Below are 13,720 nucleotides of genomic sequence, written 5' to 3'. Positions count from 1 at the left end.
TGTTTTGCAGACCTTACATCTGTAATGTAGATTTTTACTCGTATTCAGTTCGATTCACTCTTTGTCTTTCTCCAGAGACACCCCCGTTTTTATTTCTGGTGTTTCACCTACTGGAACTCTTCAGAAAAACAGGGAACATCCCAGGATTGGTTTACAGAGAAAGTTTGTATAGGAACAATATGGCCCAATCACATGCCTATTATAGGCTATAGCCAAGGCCTCAGCTGAACTGCCTGACAGGTGTTCAAGAAATCCCAAGCTCCCTCTGTAAGCCAACAGGGTTCATCACACATCTAAGGAGGGTCAACCTAACTTGCTCTTTCTCCCTCTGGAGGTAGGTAGGACCCAGAATGTTAGAGGGCAACCAAAGAGAGTTAAGTTAATGGCAATAAACTAATGATAATGTCCTCCAACGCAAGATTACAGTGCAACTGCCCTGAGACATTTCCACGCCCCTTGTAATTCTGAACCAAGGGGGGGAAATACAGTTGCTTCTGTTGGTAACCTAAGAGCATGAATGGGTTATATGGGAGTAAACCGTCTTCTAAATAGCTTGACCTTACACCAGGTAACGCATTACGTAATATGAGCTGCTCAGATTGGAGTCAGAGAATAGTCAGCCTCTATTGAAGCTGTTGAAGATGTGGAATAACGTGGAAGCTGCAAGTATAGCAGGCTGAATATAGAACACTGGACACTGGCAGATCCTTTTAAAAATCAGTCTGTTCCCATGATTGGGAACAAGGTCCATATTACTGTTTCTATTATGATAATGGAGAACTTACCAAGAAAAAAGGAGTGATAATTGGTTAGGTAGAGGTTTTAAAAAGACTTAAAAGCCAAGCAGATGAGAAATATTTATTTTTTATTTCTTTTATTTGCTAAATTTATTTGCTGCTTTCTTGCACAAGCAAATCCAAGAACCTTATTTTGCTTTGTGAGGAGGCACAAATCAAATACAATCAAAGCAATCGAATAGGTAGATAATTATTGCTTAAAAGGTATTGTCCTCAAAAAATTATACAATCTCCCCACAATAAAACTCAAATGATATTAAGATGCTGCTCACTAAAGGCTGGATAAAACTCCAATAGATGTTTCCATCTATGCAATAAGGAAGGAAATCCATAGCTGCTTCTCCTTTGCAAATGCCATGGCAAACTCAGTTTCTATATTAAATTTGATGGTCTGAATGACTCATTTAATGCCTACTTTTGAATAATACTATATAATTATTTACTATTTCGGTCTTAATCAAATGAGAAATTTCTTCAAGATTAAATATTTGAAACGTGTTAATGGCAAAAATAAGCCTGAAAACTATTTCAGTTTAAATGTATTATTGTTAAAATATTACATGATTAAGTCTTACCTGCATACATAAACTTCTTTTGTGTGTTATCTTCAATTAGCCCAAAATGGTGCATCATATCACACAATTTTCAAATCAAGATACCTCGAATATTTGCTAATTTAAACAATGAATACAAAATCCAGGACCCATTACAGTACTTTTGTGTAATTGCAGTGTCAAGGATCTTCACACCAGCAGTGTTCATAAAGTTGTGGCTTCTGCAGCATTGCCACACACATGTGATCATGTTTTCCAATATTCTCTGCCAGCTTCCTATAAGTAGTCAGTGGGGAAGCTGGTAGGAGGTCAGAAATTGCTCCTATTCCCACTGTGGTTTTTGTTGTTGTTTTGCCTACCGATGGTCATTCTGTTACTCTGATTAATCAGGAAATACACTATATTGCCAAAAGTATTTGCTCACCCATCCAACATAATCAGAAGCAGTTGTGAGTGAATACTTTTGGCAATATAGTGTATGTCTGAAAGAATAACCCAACTAATCATGGATTGTCTAGTATTTTCTAAAGCTACTGTAAATGAAGCTCATCTGTTTGGTAGCAATTTTATATAGAAAGGTGTTTTGTTTTTTTTTGCTAGCGCTACATATGGATTTGCATCACATCCTCAGTCTTATCTGTTACTTCTAATGTTATTCTGCCTTCTCCACATTTTTTCATCAAGGCCCATTTTTTTCATCAGTTAAATACCTGGCATATAAACCATATCTTTCAGAGAAAGCAGTAAAATTTATTATTGACAGTAAGTCTCATAGTGTGGCTAGAATTGGATGCTAACTGACTTCCCAACTTCCACATCTTTAAATACAAGAGAGTGACACTAGATCAGATTTCATTTCGCTGTTAAATTCATAGGGCAATTACTGTGTGCGTGTGGCAGTAAAGAGTTTCATTTGAGTGTAAATAGTATGATATACATGTTGTCCTAAATTTAATATTAACTATTATAATTTATTGGATGATCTCTAAAGGGAGGAGAAAAAATGATCTCCCTTCAGGATGATTACTTAAGATTGTATTTTTTTCTAGATAATTAAGTGTTGCACCTGGGAGATGCCATAACATAGTTGGAACCTTATCTACATAAGCTGTTTTTTTAAACTAATGGAAAACACTGCCAATCTAATGTTTTTTATTTGAAACTCCAGGTCTTATCCCCCAGCTGCAGCGATGATATTTTAGTGAAAAAGGACCAGTGTTTAGTTCGTTCTTTTGCAGATTCCAAATTGTGAGTAAATTTTAGACAACATTCCTATATATAGTGGTGAAAATTTGTGTGTGTGTATGTGTATATTATTTATATATGTATGTGTGCGCGCACACATACATATGTGTATATATATATGCATATACACTATATTGCCACAAGTATTCGCTCACCTGCCTTTACTCATATATAAACTTACTGTAAGTGACATCCCATTCCTAATCCATAGGGTTCAAAATGACGCTGGTCCACCCTTTGTAGCTATAACAGCTTCAACTCTTCTGGGAAGGCTGTCCACGAGGTTCAGGAGTGTGTTTATGGGAATTTTTGAGCATTCTTCCAGAAGCGCATTTCTGAGGTCACACACTGATGTTGGATGAGTTTACGTGGCCTACCACTTCGTGACTGAGTTGCTGTCGTTCCCAAACACTTCCACATTCTTATAATACAGCTGACAGTTGACTGTGGAATATTTAGGAGCGAGGAAATTTCATGACTGGATTTGTTGCACAGGTGGCATCCTATCACACTTCACGCTGGAATTCACTGAGCTCCTGAGAGCGACCCATTCTTTCACAAATGTTTGTAAAAACAGTCTGCATGCCTAGGTACTTGATCTTATACACCTGTGGCCATGGAAGTAATTGGAACACCTGATTCTGATTATTTGGATGGGTGAGCGAATACTTTTGGCAATATAGTGTATGTATATATTGATAGATTATATATTATAAATAATATATATTATAAATATATATTTATGTTTAACTTAGAAGCAGAAACCAGGAAGAACCAACTAAAAGTATTTAATAGGGAACTATTTATTTATTTTACTTCATTTGAGATGATCCTGTGGCAAGTACAACTATTTTGGAAGTCTTAATTGTTGGTGACAATTAACAATTACATGCTATGTGTAAAATTACAAAGCATGATTCAGAAGAAGGACCACTGCAATAATTAATTTTTCTTTTCCATTCCACTGGTGCACCTTATCATGCAGTCCAACTGACATTTAAATCAAAATATAGCTCTACATAAACCTTGATGGAACTTACATTTTTGGCAATTTGGAAGTATAGCCTATGCTTCAGATTAATCTAGCAGACATACCCGACATATGCAATAGATAGCCATACATTTGAAGGTATCTTGTTATAGACAATACTTTCACATGATAGTCTCTTTGTAGACCTTGCAGTGTTTTACCACTTTTACAACCAGCATATTCAGCAACTATTTTGTCAAGTGAGTTTTTATAGAATTGGAGTTCAAACTTTTGCATATTGGCTTAATCAAAACCACCAGTAAATCTGTGGTAAAATTGGAATTTGAACCCAGATCCATGTTTTGTTGTATATTCTTTTAGGGCCTGACATAATGTTGTCTTAACAAGAAATGTATGACTGTCCATCTTTAAACAACTCTGTGCTCACAGCAATAACTAAAGAAAAAATGTTGCCTTAATCAGGGGGTTCCAACAACTCTCTGTAGACTCCACCACTCTATCTCTGTGCTTGAGCCCGATTTTAGTGGACTTCCAGAAGACCAAGAGGGTGGGGGCTTTCTGGATTGTCCCTATAAAGTAGGGACAATCATGGAAAAGCAAATCTTTAGTTATGTATTATTTAGTTTGTATCACAATTCAATCACATTCTAGGCAGCTTACAAGGTATGGTTAACAGCACCAGATAAATAATGGCTAAACATGAATAAACAAGATCAGGAGAGCACATGATGCCCATGAAACAGGAAAATAGGTTCAAACACCATTACGAAAAATATCTCTTGGGTGCCATGTAATGTGAATGTGGCCATTTCTACACTCATTCATCATCAGCCTTGATGATTAATAAATTTTATTAATTTATTTGTTTTTAAACATTTTTCTATGTTGCTGCAATGGAAATCTCAACTTCTGCAGAAAGGGTACAAGTTTATACATGGTTAAAAAAAGTATGCTCTAAAAAGCTTACTTTTAAAAATGTAAAGTAAAAATGACCAAAATAAAATAAAGATAAATGAGAGTAGAGATGGACATATTAACATCAGGGGAAATTGCTCTGGAACAGTTCATTCTTCAAGAATTTCTGAAAGCAAAGCACAAGCAGTTTGATCTTAGGGGGAGGCTGTTCCACATCATCAGTGCTGCTAGTAGTTTCCTGAGCCTCCCCAGTTTCTTTCTTGTCAAGGTAATCAGTTGGGCCAATAATTGATGGGAGCAGATATTTAATTAAAATATTTTGATAGATGCCAAACTTAATATTTCAAAAGATTAAGTGTTTAATATTAGAATTGAGAACATAAGCTTTCTAAATGTTAAACATTGAAATAACATTTCTTCATAGAGCAGGTAATTTTTTATCATTGACAATACAAGTAACAGCATAAAACTTAATGTAAACATAATGTAAATAATTAATTTTATTGCAGTTATTCAGTAGCAAGAAAGGACATTGAAGAATTAGGTTTTACAAACTCAGAGCTACCTTCCAATAAAGGTAAATGTTAACATTTGTTAATTAGATTAATTGATTGTGCTATATGTATATAATTGCCATATGATATTCTTTAACATGAAAGAAAGGTGCAATTGAAAGTAATGCCTAATGGTTATTGATGGCTCTGTTTGTCTCTATGCAATTCTGATTCCAAGAAGCAAAATCATTGAAGTACAGAATTCTGAAATATAGTTACGTATGTTACACTTACAGTATCATAACAAAATGTTAGGTCACCACTGACATATGTACATTTTCTTTACACAAGAATACGTAATCATTATTTCAGAGGTGTTTTATAAAGAAAGCTTACTTGACAAGCTGTAGCAGCTTTGATTTGCCACAGGAATTGAATATTGCCACATTAGAACATTATATGTTCAGAGAGGCAAAAGTTATGATGGACTAATTAGCTTTGATAGTCCAACATCCAGACATCTTGCAAAGTCAATGAATGATAAATTTCACTCGCCCTGCCATAAATACATCAGTAACAAATGAACACATTTTGGGGTAATTTAATGTAATTAATTTTCTCCAAGATTAAACATCTGGAACATAACATTAACGATAAGCTTGAGAAATCAATCAAGATTAATCATACAGTTAAAATCTTACATGCTTAAATCTGACATCTTCTAGAAGTAAATAAAATTCAGCACTGAATTTTATTTACAATCTGAAATCAAAATGGCTAGCAAAGAAGCAGAGTTAGTAGTGATTTGCAATGATTATGTAATTTATTCCGAATACCTTGATGGGTAATTTTCCTCCCAAGGGGTGCAAGAGGCAAGCTCATTCTTCCATTGGAAAACTATTCCTTCTAATTGGAAGATGGACATGCGTGAAATCTTGGAATCCTCCAGTAGTGATGAAGAAGATGGAGGAGAGACAGGAAGTAATGATGAAGAAGAAGAAAAAGGAGAACAGAAAGAGGAAGAAGTAGTGGTAAGTATATTAGATTTTTTGTCAATATAGCTTAACCAAATATACAGCCACTGTTTGTCTCTTATATAATATTGTTCCTCAAATGATTACTTCAAAAACCACAGCCTTTGCTTTCTTCAACCTGGCATTATCCAGATTCTCTGGAAATCTCATATGCCTCAAAACACTAGAAGTTTTAATCTGATACATCTGGAGAATATGGAATTGAGGGAAGCTGAGCACCTGTTTTCAAAAAGCAAGGTTTATGTGTTCAGTTATGTTTGCCATCAATGATGAAAACTGAATTAGCAAAAAAGCAGAAATTGTTGGAAAACCATCTCATTGGTAATGAGCTAACTTGATAGTGTAGACTTCCTGATTTGTCTTATTTTAACTTTTTCTGCAAGTGGGAGCAGCTTACAGTCACTAGAAATTTAAATTATCATAGAAAGCATAATGTAAACATTTGAGCCTGGATTTGGATTCTTCCATAACAAGTAATTTTGGAAGCTTGCTTGTTACCATTAATCCACAATTGCCATGAATTCTTTCGTGCATCTATAACTAACTAGTGAATGATAGAAATAGGAAAATTCTTCTATCAATTTGAGGAGCTTGGCGCCTTTTGAAGAAAGTCAATTTTTTGTGGAGTAACAGTGAAAGACATAAGAACAGAGATGTTTTGGTAAACTCTCCAAAGAAGAAATTCTGCGTTTCCAGTACTAACCAAAAATCATGATTATGTACCTCAAATGAGGTTAGTAAAAGGAATAATAAACAAGAAACATTCAACCTAGGGTCTTAAATACCTTTCTGACAGAAGATACCAGGGCTATGCAATGCTTCGTATTTGATTCTAAAAAAAGGTGCTTCAGATTTCATGGGGACACAAATATATCTGCATTTTGTTTTCTAATTGGGGGGTGGGGTAAGAGTATATTGTTATGTAGCTCAGGTAGCTATGGAGTCTTGGGTGCTCTCTGAACTTGGTTATTTGCTTACAGATGTTTCATTATCCAACTAAGTAACACCATCAGTGCTATTAATTAATCAATGCGCTGATGAACAAGTTGGGCAATGAAACATTTGCAAGCAAACAACCAAACTCAGAGAACATCAAGGACTCCACAGTCCAAATACCAAATAAATCAACCAACAAAGCTCACTTAACTTCCTGGCTCCAAACTCTGGAAAAATAGCCAGAGGTTTAATGAAAGCCAACAGGATAAGAGAGATTTGGATTCCCAGGTAGTTGCTGGGCAAATACTGCATTACAAAAAGCATGACTGCTATGTAGGTCACACAAGATGAAACAGCTGAATACATGGGACCTAGAGTATATGTAGCCTCCTGGTTCTTGTGGCATGTCTATCAAATAATTTGGCCCTGTGTCTTGTAATATAGGCAAGATTGTCCTGCCTTTTGCAGTATTGTAAAGATGTAGCATTTTTAGATCATTTTTTAAAATCTGAAGTAGCTTTAAATACTTGAAAGATATGCAAGGCTCATATTGTAAATCATAAAGTTGCTGACTGTACTACAACTTAAACATGGTATTTTAAAATTGTGTATCCAGAGTGAAAATATGAACTAAAATGAACCTTACAATCATTAAATCTGAACTTTATCTGGAGGCCTTTTGAGAGACAGCAAGGCTGTCAATATCCTTTTCTTAATTTCATTAATTTTACACCAAGAATAAAGTATTTTTCTCTATAATGCACTTCTTTTATCTGAGTATGTTCTGTATTTACTAATTTTTATATTTTGACTATGTAATCTGTCAGCTTTACAGAAGGCACTAGAGGCAAAACAATGCAATTTTTCTTACTACATTTTCTCAGTGTCAAGAATTGAACCTCATAACATGTATATTCTCCTAGATATTTTTTTCATTTTTCATTTATGATTCTGGTTTTCTATATTGAAATAATCCTCCTTGGATTTTTCCAGTTTTCTAATTAAAGAAAAATGTACCATAATTTTTATACATAATATCTTGGTGAAGAAGTATGATTCTTTTGATTTTATCTAGACTTTTAACCTGTTTAATGTTTTTCATAGCTGGACTCTTTTCACTATACAGTAGAATGAAAAGCAATTTTACAAAATATACATTATTTTTTCTCTCCTATTTTGAGGAAGCCTCTCTTGGGTACTCACCAGGGGTGTGTTCCTGTACCGATTGATACTGGTTTGCTGTGCGCACACTTTGCTTGTATGCGTACCCACCACACGTTGCTTGTACATGAGAAGTTGACTGTAAATTGTTCGGCATATGCACAGAAACATGCCAGCAATGGCAGAAGAGATCAGGGAACTAGTTTGGGGGCGTGGCCAGCCTGGGTCGCTGCCAGTTCTGCGACCCAGGCCAAATCGCCACTACTGGTTCGGCTGAACTGGCCACAACCCACCTCTTATACTGACTGATCTTGCCAGGATTTGAATGCCTAGTAGGCTTAGGTCTGGTTAAAATAATACTTAGTATTAGTATTATAGTATTATAATTTTATCTCATTCTTTTTTAAAACATCCCAGAAAGTGCCAGCTCCTCAGTACTGCTTCAGTTCTAGGAAAACTGCATGAGCAAGTTAATGAAATTAGAAGCTGTAGGACCTGATTTTAGAGAAGAGGAGAGTTTACTTTTTTAAAGGTCAAAAGACAGAGGCCTCTGAAGGAAATTTATTTATTATAATAAATGAAGAACCTAAAGTATGAAGACTGTAATAAGTTATATAGTGTAAACATGACTGTAATATCATTTGTGCCAAAATGTCACATTGTCATATCTTCTACAACAAGGATCTGGAAGTATTGAAATGATATATGGTAACCTGACTACTTTTTTTGGACAGTTGGTCACTGATTAGGAAAATGATGGGGTTTTTTTTTGTGTTGTAACCCAGAGTGTTGTCTGAGTGTTGAAATTGGTTACCACAAAGGATCAAGGCATATTCTTCCATACCTGCCTTCTTAGAAATGCAGAACTACTACTTACTGTAGGAAGAAACTAAGAAGTCCTGTTATTGATCTACAACACCATTACAAATTTTGTATATTGTACTGTACAGTCTACATTATCTGGAAAACCGCATTATTATTTAAGAAATTATGTGGCAGGCCAGAATTTGCTCAAATATATTTTGATTGAGAGAGCAAATAAGAATTACCAGTTCAGATGACAACCAGCTAAATATACCTTGGATGAGTATATCTGTAGTTTATTAGCCATGTTTGCTAACTTACTAGCTAGTGGGATGGATCAATAGACTGCTAAATTGCAATTCTAAACTACATAAATTCTTACACGTCATGATCTGAATATGTTCACTGTGTTAATATTCTCTGTGTTAGGTATGCAAGTTTTTTAGAAGAAAATAGCATCAATTACTTCCTAAAGTTAATACATGTGCTACACAAATAGGATAAATAGTACATTTTTTTCAGAAAAACCCTCACCCCTGCATTGATCATTCTAATTCAAAACTCACTTGGCTATAATTTATGTGAGAGTTTATGTCTTATCCGCAGCACTTTCATATGGAAGATGAGATCATATTACTTGCTTTCATATTAATATTTAGTATTCATAAAACAGATTTTACTTTCTATAACCATGACTACAGAGTGAATTTCTGATTTAAAAAGGAGAACTACTTTGATGCTTTCTTACATCTTGTGAATCCTGAGTTTAAAGTGGGAGATCTGATCACTTCTGGTTAAACTTAATCTTCCATTTCTGGCAAAGTGATAGGGCTTGTGAAAAGCTGTTAAATCCCAATTTAAAAGTGACTTTCTATTCCTCTGATTCGTGGTAGTCAGAAAAGCCTTATTTCTATGCTTTTTTTAAAGTGTGTCACCCCCCCACCCCCCAAAAAATCCCTCACATGATATTTCAAGTCACCTGGCAGGTGAACATTGTTGTATTCCCTTTCCTTCTTTACACCATATAGCTTACCTATTTTTGTGTAGATATGTTTGGGTACTGGAACTTCTAGGGTGAGGGTAAAGAATTATGTAAATAGCTGTTGCAACCCATCCTGGGGTATTTGGAAAATCTGCTCTCTACATCCTTCTTCAGTTTTGTAATGCATAAAGGGAAGCTGTATATGCCATTTATTGTTCAGTATTTGGTCTTCTAAGTGAAGGAATTGTGAGTGGATAATTAGAGCAGTGGCTCTCAACATCAGTAAGTTTTAAGACCTTTGGACTTCAATTCCCAGAATTCCCTAGGCAGCATGCTGTCTGGGCATTTCTGGAAATTGAAGTCTACACATTTATATCTATATAACACAAAGCAATTTTTGTTCACTTTGTTTACCAAAGTTTTGCAGTTTACATACTTTTAGATGTTTTTAAACACTAGCCAAGATTGGAAGAGGAAAACAAGGCTAGGGTGACAAAAAATCAGGAACTTTCTGAGTTTGTGCATCTAAAACCTAAAGGTTACGTCTATTGAAAACAGAAAAGGAGAAGAAACTTGGATGAGTTAAAGTACAATCTTGTTTCCCTTTTACTTCCCCCTGGAAGTCTGTGGTCTTAATAAGGCTGAAAACAGAATGGCTGTTCATGGTTAGAGGCTGCCTACCGGGTTGCCATGGTAATGCACTGTTGGTTGCAAGTGAGCATGCTCAGAAAAGGGGAAGATTTAGCAGAGGCTTGGCAGACTGCCCGGGGAGGCTTACCAGATGCTTTGAAATGGGCTGTCTCTTTCTTTTCCTTTCATGTAATGTCTGATTTTTTTTTAACATGGAAGAGAATGTAAGCAATGCTGCATAACATTGGATTCAGTGCAGCAAAAGGAGGAACGCAAATATTTGCAAGTTAGGCTGAAGTGCATTGAGGCACCGTGAGCTGATTAGGTAGAAAAGCAAATGTAACCATTTTACATTTGAGAGAAAATGCAGCACCTGGGTAAGGACTATTTATGGATTCAGACTGTAACTTATTTAGTGTGGTGTGGATATGGGCCTTGAAGAAGGAGGGTTGGGTTTAGATTTTGTTAAGTTTCTGGTCTTTTTCCCCCCCGGCTTTTTCGTGATGCATGTATTTTCTTTCCTTTGCAAAACGACAATTGGAATCTCGTTATAGCTTTTAGTATGCCATAAAATAATGGCTTTTAACAAAATGGAGTCACTTTCCACGCAAACATGCTAATACTGAACAAAGTGTGGAGCTTGATCGTTTGTGGAATGTGGAATCTCACCCTTTCCCCTCCCCCTCCCTCATGTTGTTATACACAGTTAATAGGCCACATTTTGCTGGGTGTGAACTGTTGCAGACTGCACTGGCTTTTAGTGCTAGCATTTGTAAATATCCTGCTGTTTTAGGTAAGTGAATAGAAGTGTGTAAAAATCTAAATGTTGTTGCTTGAAGCTGTTATTTCGTTCTAAACAGCTTTAGCTTTTCAAACAAAAGAGAAGGGGGGGAGAGGAGCTTTGTTGGGAAAAAATAAAAATGGCATTCCTGTGGATATTTTTCAGACTTAATTTGAAGTAAAATAAACTATTTGGCAATTCTTGGAAGGTAAAGTAAAAAAAATAGATTACTGGAAAAAATTGCTGAGTCTATTGTTTCATGAAGCAGTGGAGATTATTTCTCCAAAAAAGATGAATATAGGTGTGGAAACAGTGGCACATTTCTATGCTGTCAGCAGAAAAATCAACATATTGAATGCTTCGATTTATAATTTAATTTTTTTTAACACATTCACTGTTCTTGTCTTTCTCCATCTCCATTCTTGTTTTCTATGTCTGAAAAGAATAGTCAAAATGGTTTTTTGTTTTTTTTTTAAGAAAATGCAGTAATAGAGAAGCCACTAGATTGCTAGGAACCTTGTGACTTCTACAGCTAAATTTTAAAAAAATAATCTGTTTCACATTTAAAAGAGTATAGTTCTTAATTAAACTATTACATTATTTGAAGAAGCCCCTATACAAAAATTTTATCAGATATTTATATTGCACGTTTGGACAATGCAGTCATGCCAGGAATAGTGAACCAATTCTTAGAAAAAAAAGTACTTAGGTCCAAATCAGCAATTATTGCTTTTCTCATTACAGTATGTTTATTTAAGACTCCAGTCTGTCCTCTTGAAATAATTAGAGGTTCTATAGCAGCAGCCTCCTTCCCATTACTTTTCAATGTACTCAACATGATTAGGAATTTGAACTCAGGACTTCCTTGTTGAAACATAAGCTACTTTCTATTGAATACTGTAATAGTCTTTAAAATATATGTTTAATAGAGAGATTATGTAAAATAAATTTGAGGAAATGATCACTAAACTATCCACAAATATGCCTATATAGAATATTTATAACACATCTAATAGTTGCATATCTCTTGTCTGATGTGATTTGCAAAAGCTGTACATAACAAGGATCTCAAAGTTGTCCCTGTATTTTTAAACCAAATTTTCTGCAACTTCTATGCATTAAGATACTTTAACCTAAACCAAACATTATCCAAACAGTGTACAGTATGTGAATTTGGAAAAGCTTTAATGTATTGCTTTTTAGTCACAATTGAAAGTATTCATTTTGAAATTTTATTAGTTCTGAAAGCTATTAGGAATCTTTTAACTAAAAACAACTCACATCTCTCTTCAAAGATTGAGTAGTTAGTTTCAGGTTTGAATAACTAGAATTCTGTTTTAAATATAAAACAAGTTTATCTCTAAGATAGCATTGGGCACTTTTCTTTTTAAAACAGGTCTGTTGGACTTATACTGAATCAGAATGTGTCAATGTTATTTAGTTTAAAATTTAAAGTGCTTTTATTCTAAGAGTTAAAACACTTTTTCTGTAGAGCAAAAATTTCTGATTTTTAACCTGTCAGATTACTGAGAGGTTCATTTCTCATTAGGTACAATAGTTTGTTAGGAATCTTATTCTGGGAAAGGATATTGTTAATTTCAATTTTTAATGGCTGACTTCCAACACCATAGTAGCATCATGAATTTAATGAAACAGTGTAGTTTAGTGTTTTAACATTGAAAATAATTCTATCAACAATTGGAACATAATAGTTCAGGCTATTTCATCCAATTGGTGTTAGGGGATTGTTACTAAAACTGTTTAGTTTTATTGCTACATAAGGTATGTTAACTAAGCACACTAAACTAACTAAGAATTATGCTTTGCAGTTCCTTAAAACCTTGTACATATAAAAAAAAATCAAAGAGTTTCCATCTCCATTTGATTGAACCTATTTTCACTGCCCTGTGTGTTCTAGAATGTACATGTACTGCAGCCCAAAATTGCAATATCCATTTGACTCTTGTGTCCTTGCAGAAAGGTGGTTGCATGTGCATTGGATGAAATTTTTTTCTGCATTGAACATGTTCAAATCTGTCCAGCAATTCAATAATATTTCATTAACAAATGTAATACTGCATTTTTCTTAAGATATAAAACCTAAATTATAACTTTTTCAGAACATTGTAATATATAATTGCATAAATAGCATAGTGACTTCTAAAATGAATATTATAGTATTATGAACATTTTTGCATAAAGCATACTTACCGATATATAAATCTAGTTATTATAAATGTGTTCTTTCATACTTTAAACGAGATCGTGTATGGCATTTCTCACTTACAGTATCTTGTATCCTCTACTGATGAATAATATTCTGTAATGTTCTGGCTATTCTTACATTTTCTTTTTATACGGAGGCAAAAACGTATTATTTTCCAGTCTTTTTCCTT

The 13,720-nt window shown here is 34.5% G+C and overlaps 1 protein-coding gene across 4 annotated transcripts in view; it reads left to right on the top strand.

Moving 5' to 3' along the window:
• Nucleotides 1-13,720, top strand: part of ARID4A (AT-rich interaction domain 4A) — a 51,599-nt gene that overhangs the window by 16,749 nt on the left and 21,130 nt on the right. For all 4 annotated transcript variants that reach the window (XM_032236111.1, XM_032236091.1, XM_032236104.1 and 1 more), the window contains 3 exons: nt 2,520-2,599; nt 5,012-5,079; nt 5,858-6,027. In XM_032236111.1, coding sequence (XP_032092002.1) covers nt 2,520-2,599; nt 5,012-5,079; nt 5,858-6,027 — 318 coding nt within the window. The remainder of the gene's footprint in view (nt 1-2,519; nt 2,600-5,011; nt 5,080-5,857; nt 6,028-13,720) is intronic.

This window comes from Thamnophis elegans, chromosome 1 (genome assembly GCF_009769535.1).
Source record: "Thamnophis elegans isolate rThaEle1 chromosome 1, rThaEle1.pri, whole genome shotgun sequence".
NCBI classification, from domain to species: domain Eukaryota; kingdom Metazoa; phylum Chordata; class Lepidosauria; order Squamata; family Colubridae; genus Thamnophis; species Thamnophis elegans.
This window is presented reverse-complemented; position numbering and strand designations above follow the sequence as displayed.